The sequence below is a fragment of the Gallinula chloropus genome (assembly GCF_964237585.1).
Source record: "Gallinula chloropus genome assembly, chromosome: 10".
In the NCBI taxonomy this organism is placed as follows: Eukaryota; Metazoa; Chordata; class Aves; order Gruiformes; family Rallidae; genus Gallinula; species Gallinula chloropus.
The window spans coordinates 11,882,793-11,897,530 of NC_140095.1; the positions used below are offsets into that span (position 1 = coordinate 11,882,793).

Here is a 14,738-nt window from a genome sequence, read left to right on the forward strand (position 1 = left end):
CGTGGATATGTTAAGGAGAAAGGTGCATGGGATCTTTCCTCATCAAAACTGTCAAGAGGGTACCTGAGAGTGAACCTGAGTACCCCCCACTTCGCAATGCAGCACTGCTCATCACTTTTGTTCATTTTGCAGGCTCCCACCTAGCTTCAGTACCTCAAATCATCCATCACATTACGGGGAGATGTTCCCTTTTCTGCTGCTGTCTCCTCTCCAGCAACTTAAGAGTTGTAGAGATAAAGATTACCCATTGTGTTACTCATCCTGGGGCTGGCTAAAGGGCTGAACATACGTTTTTGGGCTATGTGTCTGTTGGTCCTCTTAGACTCCAGTTAGGCTACTGGAGAAAATGACAAAACAGCAGTGATTGGCTCCTCATGGAACCAAAGGCTCAGACCAAAGCAGGGATGCTACCATCAAGAGGGGGAACATTGGAAAGTGTTAGAAGGAGAAGAAAGACTGAAAAGTTCCCTTTGGAGGAAGAACTTTCCCTGGGGAGCATCAGCAGGGACCGATTGGGTGTATTTGCTCTGAGATAGCAACTCAGCATGGTCTCTGGTCCCACCTCTGACAGCACTGATGGGGATAAAAGTTTTATGAAAGCCCAGGATTATTTTATTGTTATGACTGCTCTTCTGCTCCATCATTTTAAGTACACTAGATGCTTATCCAGGATAATTGAAAATAATTTCTACAAAATAATATGCCTGCTATATCTATGAAATTAAATTCCCTCTGCAATGTCAGTTATTAAATAGCTTCTGAAATACTAGTAATTTATTTTTACTTCTGAGAGTATTTTATCCCACCCTAATTCTTCTATGAAACAAACAAAATTATATAGATTATCATACCAAAACTTCTTCCCAAAGTATCATATCTAATATTAATGTGAATGCCAAGTTAGACTCACCTCGCTGTGCAATAATCAGAGTCCTTAAGGTCTCCATCTATCATCCTACCTGAACATCTTTATTTAACACATGGTCTGGAAACAGCAGCACAAGGGGAAAAGTATTTATTCTCTCAATGTGGGGGAGTTCATTCTAACCAGTTGTCATCTGTCAGCCAAGAGATCACTTTATATGCTATTCTCACTTTCTTTTTTAATATGTTTTGGATTTTTATAGCCCTTGATCCATCCAAAGATCCATGCTTGAAGGTGAAGTGCAGCCCACATAAAGTGTGTGTCACTCATGACTATGAAACTGCTATTTGTGTGAGCCGCAAGCAGCTGGTACACAGGTAAGGAAACTTTATGTCAATTGAGGGTTTTCTGTCTGTGCGTCCATATGAGGAGAAGTAGTAACATGAGAAAATTCCAAAATAAACAATAGAAAACTTTCCTTTAAAGTTTAATTGGCATTTTTTTCTTAAGACAAATGGAAGTCTTCTTATTTATCGCTCATTATTTATTTATAATTTCAAAAAAATTGGACTGGAACATGGTGCACCATGTCATGTGGAGTGCAGAGTGCTCTGCCAGGGCTGGGAGTTGTTTTCTCCTCTCACTGAGAAGTAAGTGTGTGTATTTTAATATATGAAAACCTGGAATATGAAATGAAAACACTGTGTTGGAGACATGTACAGTTCCCATACCTTAACTAGAAACAAAGAAATAGATTAATGAAGATTTTATATATATACATATATCTCAAACCTATGCTTCAATTTGGTGAAGAGCGCAAAAACATCGGTGGAACTTTGTAGAGCGTCTCCCCAGGGAGTCACATAATTACAGAAAGCTCCAGATGTGATTGTTGAATGACTGAATTAAGAGCAAATGAAATCCCTAGTATATTAAAAGCTTTGGCCCAGATGTTCAAATTAGGCTGCAGAACTTCACTGGGGGAAGATATGAATAAACGAAGAAAAGCCTACTGAGCATCGGTTGAAATATTCTACAAACAGTCAAGAATGAAGAAATTTATAAACAAATTTAGAATAAACAAGCCAGCACTGCCCTATTTGGAAGCAGAACAAGTAGAACTAGTAAGGAAACTGGTCAGGAGTATCTCCAGAGCCTCCCTGAGTCAACAACAAGAATTAAACAGAAGAACTAAAACCCCTTTGCTTGCCAACAGATGTGGAATAAAACCTGTCCTGCTGTAGTGGATGACTGAATGGTTGGTCTGTACTTTGAGAAAAATATGTTGTGTAATATGTTGTGTTGCTTTCCTTACATCTGAGTGATGTAAGGGAAACTGGGGGTTACTCTCCAGTTTCTTTCCCTGTTCAGTAGGGAAGCAAAAATTTCCCTGTAACAGCTCAGGTTCCTAAACATAGCTGTCAGCTGAGGTTGTAGTTCCACAGCTGCTTAAGCCAAACTGAATTCAGGATGATCTGATACCCATGTACCAGTACTACATCTCATTTTCTCTCATTGCTACCTGGCTGAGGAAGCTAATCTAGTTTAAAAAAAAAAAAGAATTGTCTTTGATTTATAATACATCATTAATGGTGTAATGTGCATGAGGCAGTATGTTTAATCTTTGGTTTTCAATAAGGAATGAGCCCTGGAAGGATGTTAGGAGTATGGCTCTGTGCAGTGCTTACATTCTAATGACATTTTTGGCATTATGTGGCATACAATTTGCAGACAGGGTAGCTCTAAAGTACTTGCCTTGTATAGGAGACCTGAGGATGTATAGACATAGATGTTGAACCAAATGCTTTCTGAGCTATTTCCAGTATTTAACATCCCAAAAGCAGTCAAAATGGCACACAGTAATGGTACAGAGGAGGAGCTGAATGTCCCCTTTTTCCAGAAACCAGGCTGTGTTTCATGTGATCTCACCACGACTCCTCCACTGCCTGCAGCTATTTCAGCTAACCTTTGAGTAGCACTCTGACTATGGAGATAAATAGAAAAGTACTGAAAACTTCCTTTGAAAATTCTCCAAACAATTTCCAGCAAGTTTTGTAATGCTGAAAGAACCACTGCTGATGTGTGATCGTGGCACATATGTCCCCAAAGTGATTTTATTCTCTAAATATCCAGCTACCCTTGCCTCAGAGGGTACACATGCCAACTAGGAAAGTAACTAGGCCACGTTCTCTGCTGATTTGGATGAGTGGAATTACACCACTAAAGATTTTCATCTTTAGTCCCTCAACATTCTGTTCTTTTTTCCGTGCCTGACCTGAATAGTGTTGTACATCCAACCCCAGTCATATTTAAGGCTGTGTTAATCAGGAGTAAGAGCATTACAAGACATAGAGTTGCACCTGTTAAAAACCAGTGGAAGCCTGAATACATCAGCATGGGCACACAGGTAGTAAGAGCCCTTGAACAGCACAGCGGCGATGCGATTGCATTGCACATCCACGGTGCTTTTGGGTGTGCTCAGAAGGATTTTCCATTTCATGCATCATTATCAACTTGCTCTAGTGGCTTTACAAAGCATGTAGGCTCAGCAAAAAGTAATCAGAAGAGCAACATCTTGTGTTATTGCTGAGGCTTCCAGAGTGAGCTGTGCCGATTTGCATCACCTGATTAACTGGCCTGCTGAAGAGTTGCAGCACAAGGAAACTGTATTTTTTCAGGGGTAGTGCAGCTAACTTTGAAATCACCAGTGACACTGCAATGCCATTGCTGCTTCCTTTCCTTTGTGCTGGAATGATGCTCTATAAACCACTGCAGGAATGCAGGGATGGCGGATGAAAGGGAGCTGAATGAAAACTTGTTACACTTTACATGTACTCAGATGCCAGCTCCGCGATGACTAACTCCCACTGTAAGGCTTTCAGGCAGAGCAAGCCTCATGCCTTTGGTCATGCCCACTGGGGGCCTGGTGGCCATGGGATCTCCAGGCCCAGATGGAAGGGCTCATGGGGTGGGAGAGCCACTCACCATGCTGGGAGGTTTGGTTGTGGCTTACCCAGGGTGCCGAAGTACCATGCCCCAGGGCAGCCTGGCAAACCTCCTTCCTTACACAGTCACCTGCTGAACAGCCTTGGGTCTTGAAGATAAGGGAGAGGATGTCTGAGAGGTGTTTCAGACAGATAATAGTATTTTGTCAGCACATCCTCTAAGGCGTTTACAGTACAAATTGGACAGGACATTATGAGAAAAGGCAAGACTGAGCAGTGATTGAGGAGTGTGTAGAAGATAAATTTGCAGGTACCTTCTTATATGCTTAACAGTCCTTGGACTAATGACAGACCCTTATGAAATCTTTTGTGCAGATTAAAACTCCTTTCAATTTGGACATGATCTATGAGGAAAAATCTTTATTAGTTCAGTTTTGCATGAAATGCAGTAGTTAATATCTCTCAAAGACTTCTCATACATTTGCATTCCTCTAAAACTTCATGCAATTTGTCTCTGACTGTGCTGGTGCAGCTGAGCAGGAAGGAAAGATGTCACTCTTGGGCTTCCTGGGAAAGAACAGCATGAGAAAAGCGGATTGGTGAAAAAATAACGGGCATATTAACATATCCAGGGTTTGCAGCTTTGTTCAGTCCATTGAACTGGCGATCACAAATTATTACATCACTGCCTTGTATGTCACTCACAAAGGTAATCAAGCAATGTCTCTGCTTCTCTGGTGTGACTTAAGAATCCAGCTATTTACTCAGTATTTCTTCAGTACTTACAGGGCTACTGCTGCTGACAAAAGAGGCCACTACTGAGTGCCTCACAATTTATTTTTTTTTTAAGATCTGGACAAATTCCCAGATAAAACATCTGTTCTTCTAAATTACTCATCAGAGGCTTGGTCTGACCAACTTGGCAACGCTGGCAACTACACTTACCCAGAATGAGCAGACAAATCTCCCTCTTTCTTTAGAAATCCTACAGTTGATACATCATTTCTGGGTTGGGAAGGACCCTGTTGGAAACCAGTCCAGTAAAACATCACCATGTGTGAAATTGAGCAGTTCAATACCACACTATTTGTGTGCTTTAAGTCATACCCAAAAGGGAATCCACAAAAGAAGGAAATTAATAGTTGTAAGAACATCAGTGACCCACCTGCTTTCAAGAATTGCTTGGGACCAGCACAGAAAAATCTTTGACCGCAGCAAATGCACTTTTAGGGATTTATGGAAAAGTTGTGCACGTAAGCCTGGATTTTAAACAGGGCTATTCCTCAATGTCTATGTCTTAGCTCAACAGTTACCTTTAAAAATGCACTAAATAACAAGACTTACAGACACCCCAGTCCTGTTTTGCTCTCCCATCAGACTTGTGCGTGTCTGGGTGTTTCATACTCCACTGGTGCTGCCACATACATGTTCAGGGGTAACATCTTTTCCTGCTGAAAACCTGACTCCCACTTTTTCAGCCACCTGACCTGTGTGAGGGAAGGCTTGTTCCTGAACTCGTGATGTTTAATTCCATGTGATTTATGTGGTAACGTTTATCAAAGCCCAAGTATGCATGCAATCTGTATGAGGTTTTGTAACAGAACCAAACCTGGGAGATGATTAATTATCTTTGGATCTACTAATAACATCAGTTTGTTCCCCAATTAGCCTTGCAGTGCTCATAGCTTCTTTTTTTCCCTATTCTCTTGTTCGTTTTCATGCTGATTCAGAAAATAATTGCTGTTCATTTTTGTGTTAAGTACGATTCATGGAGAAAAGCACATCCCAATGGGAACTTTACAAAACAACAATGCTCAGCTTCCTGTTGGTAAATTTATCACTGTTAATTGTGGTTTAGTTGCATTTTCTTCAAAGGACGACCACAAGCAGTAAGATAGGGGAACTCAGACAATAATAGGGCAAGACCACTCTGTGGTTTATTCATTATTTTTGTCTTTCTCCACTGAGACCATCCCTCTAGTTTTTCTAGCAAGCTTTTATTACTTCTGAAAATTTTCAAATCAGTGTCACTATTTCTAATTTCCCTGCTTTTTTTTCTGTTTGTGCTAAAGTGAAGAGGGAAGGGATGCAACTCCTTAACAGGGTGAATTCACCCCTATTTCACTGAAGTCTTGGTGCTACTTTGCAAGTTGGCAGAGGCAAGAGAGGGAAAATTATGCAGAAATTTTGAAAAATCTGCTGTGAAATTGCTGTTCATTCAATTGAGATTAAATTCTAGATGAGAAAAAGATGGAGCCCTTTTCTGTGGTGCTGCAGTAGAACACACTTCGTTCACCTATCTTGGGCAGACAGCATGCTGAAAATATGTTCTGGGAGACTGAGGCCTTCCTAAAGAAAGAGGATTCCTTAACTTTATTTCTGAGATGTAGGACCCCGCTTGATAATCTCAGATAATACCTCTCTATAATAAAATCACTGTGAACAATAAATAGTTAATGGATGCAAGAAATACAAATATCAAAGTTATTTTTTGTATCTCGAGGTTTTTTGAAGTTCTGGGATGAATTCACAGTTAGGATTTAATTTTTACAGCAGATTTGTTTATTGGCAGCAAATTAATTTTTTGGTTGATTAACATTTTCAGAATTAAGGGAAGAAAACTGCCCAGTTCAGAGCAAAAATAAAAGCTTTTGGCCACTGTTTTAGAAAAAAAACCCAACAAGCTATTTGAAATGTGTTGGATTTTATTCCAAGTAACAATACAGCAATATTTTCATTCCTCTGCAAACTGTTTTGGCGTCACTGAAACTGGTTTCCCCTAAATAAAAAGAGAATGTTTTCATGCAAAGCATTTTATCCACCTCTAATGCTGAACACTAATCTCCTGGCATAGATTTTTGCTTCGGAAGAAAGAACGTTGAAATATTTGATTAAACAGATACTCACAAAAAAAACCCACAACAGATTGTATTAGGGTTTTTTCAAATAAATATATTGTACTGGGGAAATTGCCAAAATTTAAGCTTATTATTCCCAAGGTTATCTCTGACGGAATCTTGGAGAATTATTTTAATCCTCTATGAATGAAAGTTCTAGACATGAACAGGATGGAGTAAATGGCTTTTTTAATTATAAACTACAATGCATTAGTCTATAAACTATTTTATTTCTAATATATAATCACTTCTGGCACGTTGCACAATTTAACTGTAGCTCATGCTGTTTGTCCAGAAAAATAAATGAGAATCTGAGAAAATCAAAGAGGGAGGGGGCCTTTGAGGTCGCAGCCCAGCACATCACATAATGTGATGTGCAAGTGGTGTGTACAAGTCTTTAGAGGAAACTTAAGAGCTTTTAAAAGTATTTCATCCCTGGACTGCCTGCAAGAAAAGGCATATCTCTGCTGCAGCGCAAGAGCTTTGAGGTTTGCAGCAGACAAGTAATAGACACTTGGAAATCCAGATTGTTTGTTTTTCTTATGTGGGCTAAGTTGCCTTTTAGGAAGACAGAGAGCACATGGCATGATGTGCCATCAATCTGCAAGTGCTCAAGGGGATCACTGAGTATTAAGAGAGAACAGTCTAAGAGTCTGGCTCTAGCCTTTTTTCCTCATTACAGTTCATTTTAAAATTTTGATAATGAAAATTATGACCTAAGCACGAACTCCCAAAAGTCAGTAGATTTTCCTACAAGACAGTCTCCATCTTTAATAGCCCAGGATTCAGTCCAAGGATGCCTAAATATTGAAACAGCACTCACTGGTTTTAAAAGCAGATATTATTCTACTGAGCAGGATAATGTGTAAGCTGTAGGTCTCATTCTCCAAGTAGTCCATTTCTCAGTTTCAAGTCTGCCTAAGGTAAATTGCTTTTAACTAAAGAGTCTGTAAGGAGACTCTGTGGAGTGAGTGGCTTTCATCAGTCAAGATCATATGAGCAAGTTCTGTTCTCAGTCATGAGAGTGACCTACTTGCTGCCAGGAGTATCTGCAGAAAGTTCCTCCAGTTTCTTTCTTTCCAGAGGAAGCTGGCTGTGGTGTCTCCATTCAACAGACTTTAGGTACCTTTTATGATGTTTTCTGGCTTTCTGGATACTCTGTTAACTTAAGTTTATTTCAAAACTCAGAGGTAAAAGACCCCTGAACATTAGCCAGCCTGGAGAAGAAAAGGTTCACTTTCTTGACTTTCAGTACCACAGTCATCTTTAAAACTGAACTCACATGTGGTCCCTGACTCAGAACAAAAGGTCCCCAAGTTTTACTCTATGCCTTTTTGCTTTTCCATGCATTTTCAAGCCCACAGAAAAATGCAGAAAGGCTAAAGTACAGTGAGGCAGAACACAGCTATCTCCCATGGAAACTGCACAACAGCTGACAAGGGGATTGTCACCAGGAGCCTAGATGGGGAAACGTTCCACATCCCAAGGCCAATTAGCCACTCCACGCTTCTCTCCCCAGAACTGGTAACTCATTGCTAGTCATGCTTCATCAGCTTTAGAGCTCATTAGAGTAGTGCAAGGTGACTGTCTCCTATTGGACATGAGTAATTTTTGAAATATATGAGAGTGCACAGCTCTTTTGTAATGGATTTTAGAGTGTGTAGTCCTCATCTCTCTCTGCATTGGCATAACAATAGATGAACTTGTTCTTGCTATCAACAGGGGATTTACTGTATTTTATTCACAGTCGCCAAGCACCTGGCTGCTGGGGTGAATGTCTTACTGCTAAGGTCATTGCCTTTTACTCTGCAGCTCCTACCTTACTGTGCTCCACTTTACAGAGAGGATGCCGCAAGCATAATAGGAAGTACAATGGTTATTGAGACATCCGCCGGCTGCATAGCTCCTTTTAGACCAGTGTCAGGGTATTCACTGAAAATCACCTCAGTACCTCTGGATACCTTTGCTGTCATCAGAAAGCTATTGTGTTGAATAGAATAAGAAAATAACCTTTTATCTTCTGCGCTTTAATTAACACTTGCGTATAGTTTCGTTTGTGCATTTAAAGACAGTATTATTGGATGGGTTGAATACTGCTTTGTAATATTCCTGCTTTTAATATTTCTACTTGTAGACTTTTAGCAGTATATAAAAATGGACCAGAAGTGACTTCTTGGATCATTAAGTTCAAACCCTCTGCAACAGTATCATATAAACGTTTTCATTAGCCTACCAAGTTCTGTGTTAAACATAGCAAGGTTTATTGCCCCCTCTGCTCCATTTAGAAGAATCCTTAGCATCTGAACCCTTCTGGTTAGAAACCCACTAATATGTAGACTAAATTTATTCAAATCCAGCTAAAGCTTCTGGAGTTTTCCTATGTGGTTCCTCAGTTCTATCCTTCTATAGTTCTAAACTAACCAAATGTTACTCTAAAACAGATCTCTTAAAAAAAAACATTCCTCTTGACTGTCTCAGTTTTCCTTTGTAGCAGAACTAACTGGGCTTGGCTGCTGGGGTCAGTAAAGAAATGAAACCCCGAAATTATCACTTTGCCTTCTTGCTGTTTAAACTCTTTACACATCTTTAGGTATTATATTGCCTCTGAGTCATTATTTATTAGGATTCTAATCTTTATTTCTTGAATTAATACCCTCTTTTCAATGCCTGTTCTACCCATGCCTGCTTTGTCCCTCCATATGCCCCAGTAGAATCTCTGCAATTCAGGCATCTGTATTCCAGGTGGAATATTTCAAGTGAGAAGAGTTCTGTCTTTGATGTTCTGTAAACCTCTGTTTTGATATACAGTCCAGAATTAGGTAGATGTATGTGCAATTTGCTGTTTCAAGGATTTGCATTCTACTCACTAGAAACACATAATAGCAAAGATTACTTTTCTCTCAACAAAATACTTTTATTAGCTTGATAACAAAGGGAGGGAGAAGAGAGAGTTTGAAATAAATACAAACAATAACTAGCTGAGCATTGCATATAAACTATGTAGGAAGTTCAGTGGTTAGAGCTCTGAGATCTGACTCATATGAAATTTAAATATTTAATTGTGGAAAATGCATGTGTGAAAGTGAATCTGTGAATATTACAGTTTGACTTGATGATCATAAAGGTCTTTTCTAAGTTAGATGATTCTGTGATAAGCAGAAGATTCATAGGAAAAACAAGCAAGCAGGAAGACTTATGAAAGATAAAATAAAGGAAGCACAGTGTTTCTTTTTAAAGAGTTTTACTATTATGGTGAGTTCTTTCGTTGACTGTACAATTGGTCATATATAAACCTCTTGATATAGCTCTTATCAGCTTGTCAAGAGCTAACATCCAAAGCTAAGTTAGCATTCAAAAGCTCCTGTTTCCCTCGAGGTATCTGGAAGAAGACTGAGTTAAAAGTTCAGTCACCTCCTCCACGGCATTTGTCGATTCCTGACTTGGATCCTGAGCTGTTCACAACGTCAGGAATGTTGGCTCTTTTGTTGTTTGGAAAGCTCCTCTTGTTCACTCTGAAGTGAGCAAGAAATGAAAACAGTAATTGGTGTAAATGTCATCTGCTTGGCAAATGTCAAGAGATTTGCCAACAAATGAATAATGAACAAACGAATAAGGTTGGATGGGACTCATTGCCTTTGCCTTGTCCTGTAAGAAGACGTTTGGCTTTGCATATAGAGTAGCTTGGTAATTTCTGGCTTTGCAGTGCTTTTTCAAACAGCCTTAACACGTCTTCGTTATGAGTATTATGAAAATCCAAACAGGTGGGTATATTAAGATTTGAGTTCTATGGGCTCTCCCTATACCTGTCACCAGTACCACGTTTTACCATTGACCTTGTATGTCACGAGCGTGTGTTATTACCTTGAGCTGTTGGCTGACTTTCTCAGTGACTTTGTTAATCCCCCTGGGACCTGAAATCTGCAATCTTTCTGGGCTTAACACAGCCCACTTGATCTATTTCCTGATACATGCTCTTTGGATTTTCTGTGTGCTAAAATTCTTAACCATAGAACTCCTGGAAACAAATCTGTAATTATATTTAATACGAGTTTATATTTTTTCCTGCTTATCCTTATCTTAAATCTGTTGAGTAATCCAGTCAGAAATTATTATTTATGTTTACAAATGACCTCCAATGCTCTGAAAATTATTCTGCATTTATACAATAATCTGTTTACTGGAGATTCTAAATTTATTGCTGGTTTCTGCTGTAGAAGCCCCAGGACATGAATGTGTTCAGTGGAAAAGTCTTTTTAGTGCTAATAAAAGGCATGCTTTTGTAAGATTGGGAGTGATGTTTACAGCGAAGGAATTTTATTAAAGCTTTTCTTCAATTTCCAACATCCCATTATATTGAAAAAAGTATTAAATGTGCAGCATTTTAAAATCTGCCTTTTGATGAATGGCATTATATATTCCAATTGCACTGAATATTACAAACAATATATTTTGAATGAAATTTGCAAATTAAGCCTTTAAAAATATTGCTTTTCATTTGATGCTGGTCAGTTTGCTCCTTTGTGTAATCATGTGTCTTCAGCATGATGCAGACTCAACATATATAACTTTTAAACCTACCAAAGACTGATCTTTACTGTTTGTAAAACAGTTCTATATTTTACCAGTGCACTTCAGGGATTTTCCATTTATTGCTTCTAAAGCCTTTCAATAGCAGTGAAAGGCATCCATAACAAGAGGTTAAAATTCTAATGAGTTGGGCCAGACTCTTTTACACCTCTTGCCTTGCATAGTTCACAAGGTGGGAAGCTTTGGCTCCTCTGAAGGTTGTTTTCTGCAGAGTTCTGCTGAATTCCACGTCTTGTTCAACATCCTTCATCATTTCAGGCACAAAACTTCTCTAAGAAAAATGATGAAGACAGATCCATGACCACCCTGAGGAATTCATCAGCAAATATCTTGGCTTTCATTTTTGAGTTGAAGGTTACAGAAACCTTCTAGTGAGGAGATCTTTTCCGCATAGGCTTCCTAGCTCCAAACAAGATTAGCAACAAAGGCATGAATGACAGCTAATATAAGTTGGAAAAGGTAGTCGTAGGTGTTTTATCCCTTTCACAGCCATACTATCTAAGGGCACACTAGAAAGAAAAAGCACATGAAAATTAAAATAGTGCTTCTTGCATCATTAATTTTCTTATTTGGTGCAAGTTGTTTTATCAAAATTAACTTTTAATCTATTACTTCCCACTTCCTTAATATTTCAATCTTTATCTCTTTTCATTAACAAGGTTATGATTACCTGCCTAGTGCTCTGCCAGAACTCATCAAGAGTTCAACCTACAGATTTTCAGTTTAGTCATTTTATATCAGATTAATTCCACCAATGAACCACGAATGACATTATTTATGGACACGAGCCACCAAAGTACAGTCTGTTTAAAGATCTATATATAGGAAGTACTAATGGTTAGAAATCAACCCAAAAATATTTTGCTTCTTTAAGTATATCTCTTTATGTATCACTGTTCCACTTACAAATTAACTCTAGTACAGCAATGCTGTTCCATTAACTTTTTAGGTGGAAGGAATTGTATCTTACTGTTGTGAAAGATGTATTGCTTGTGTCTCTAGATTTAAACCAGTTTTATAATGTATGATAATTTGATTCCTGTGAGCATCTTCTGTATCTTAAAAAAAGAGAAGGAAAATCCCCTTGACATTGTGGTGTGAAACATTACACTTCTTATTGTTCAGCCAGTTTTTAAGGGAGTCAAGGAAGGAAAGGCCATGCCAGTGGGCATTGTAATCACAGTCCATATCACCAATCCAAAACTCTTGTGTGATCTCTCTAGTAATTGGAAGAGGTGACCAGATGTTTGAATTACAAAAGTTCAAAAGGAAAAGAAGGAAGTTCTCTCCTGTGTTCTTTTCCCTTTGTTCTTTCTCATAGAATCACAGAATGGTTTGAGTTGGAAGGGACCTCAAAGATCATCTAGTTCCCACCCCCCTGCTATGGGCAGGGACATTCTCCCTCTGATCTGCTGTGAAAGTCAGTGCTAAATTTTCAGTGGCAGTAGACAAAAGATAAAATTGTATCTCCTACCAAGCCCCTTCATGTCTCCTCAAAACTGAAAAGAGTTCTTGTTTCAGAACCCCACAGCTCTCAGGATTTGCCTTGGTAGATTTGGTGGTCTGGAAGCTGTGAGCAGGCAGTTCATGAGACGATGATAAACTCCAGCATTTACTTTCCTCAACAGGAAGCTATGATTCATTAAAGCCTATCTCATACTCACATAGCTGTTGAGTTGGTAACTTACAGGGTTATTTGTGTTTGGAAGATCCATATTCACCTTCCTCGTATGTAAATTCAGTGGTATGTCTTTCATCAAGGACTGTATATTCATTCAAAGCCACTTAACTAGCTACAGTGTTGAGCTGTTGAAAATAAATAAATAGCAAAATATATCATGATAGATTCTGTTACACTAACGAAGTACAATTAACAGGAAGCATTTCTACAGATGTGTGCTATTAAATCTTTCTGGAATAGTGGGAACAGGCAGATTCACAAGTTTCCAAATAAGTAAGAATTATCAAGCCTTCATTTTGCTACCAACTATTTGATTTTTGTTCTCTACTTTAACAATGAAAACCTAAAAAAATCACTGGGAGTAAATACAGAATGTTCAGTGATTGCATTTTTAAAAGCCAACTTTTTTAGCAGATTCCAGAGTTGCATCCTACTCTAATTAGTATATTAAAACAAGAAAAAAGTAAAGAAAACTTGTATTGCTTCCACTGTAAAAATGTCATCTCTATGAAATCAGATATTGCAATTAGGTACAGTACTTAAAATTGGATGGTTTTTAATGTTCTTGGATTAGTTTTTAACTTTGTAGAATTATCTATATAGTCTTTGCAGTCTCAGTTTGCACAGCTGAGCTCCCCGCTGAGGGCTTCTCACACTGGCACATTTTAAGGAAGCAGAAACAGAAATGAGCTTAAAATGAAAACGAGCTTTCAGCTTTACTTATTGAATAGACATGTTCTGGAGTTTTCTGACAAAATGGTTTTCCTGTCAATTCAACAAAACATTTCCTAGCAATGTAAAGAGTAGCTCTTGTCAAGAAAGTCTCTCACCTCAGAAATGTGAGTGGGTTGGTGAAGAGACCTTGACCATAGAATGTAAAGAGAAGTTCAGGCCTTGTGATTCAGGTAGAATAGTCTTTGGTTCCTCTGATGAGTGGTTACTGGCTTTTCTTTACAGTTTTCCCTGAGAGTTGGTAGTTTTTATTTCTTTCTATCAGTGTTAATTGGAAAGGAGATTTGGTCTCATCAGTCTAGGTGAGTGTCTAATCACTGGGCTGTCAAATTGGTATCTGTCCATGTCTGACCCAATGAATATTTCATTAATTATGCAAAATCCACTCAGTAGCATGATGGATATGGCATTCAGCTGGGGCCCAAGCTGTACTGAGTCAGTACTGCTATTGTTACCAGGAGGATAAATAAAATCCACTCCTATGACTTTCCAGCACAACACCTTCAAGAAGTCAGTAGAATCAGACTGATGTGATCACCACCTCACTTCTTGACAGTATGACAAATTTATTTTACCTGAAGTGTATAGGTACCCCAAATGACTTAAATACTCGGATATTATTTGTACCTAGAGATAAAACAATTTTTTCTCTCATTATTATCTCAAAAGACAGAGAATGATTTTGCTCCTGGAAAAGTGTCCGGAGACATTTTCTTTACTCTTGATTGTTTGGAAGTGATCTGGCATTGCTGCTTTCATATTCTATTTCTACAGTGGTAGAGATGAAACACATTGGATTATGATTTCTGAAAGATGAAATCCTTTGCCTTGGTCTTCACTGCTTTCTGGCAAATGCTAACTATTATTAAAAAAAACCCAAAATCTGTTTCTTTTCCATTTTCTGGGACATTATCTTTACAAAGTGGAAGAAGACTTTCAGAGTAGTCCCCAACTAGCTTTTTTTCTTAGAATTCTCTTTGCATACTGGAGAATAGGCATTTTCTATCATTATCTTCATACATTTTCCAGGA

General features: G+C 38.5%; 1 protein-coding gene across 1 annotated transcript in view; it reads left to right on the plus strand.

The window, feature by feature from the left end:
* The window catches only part of SPOCK1 (SPARC (osteonectin), cwcv and kazal like domains proteoglycan 1), a gene marked incomplete at both ends in the record, with an annotated part of 298,243 nt that overhangs the window by 175,128 nt on the left and 108,377 nt on the right, over positions 1 to 14,738 (plus strand). The window contains one exon of the mRNA XM_084268439.1: positions 1,128 to 1,242. Coding sequence (XP_084124565.1) covers positions 1,128 to 1,242 — 115 coding nt within the window. The remainder of the gene's footprint in view (positions 1 to 1,127; positions 1,243 to 14,738) is intronic.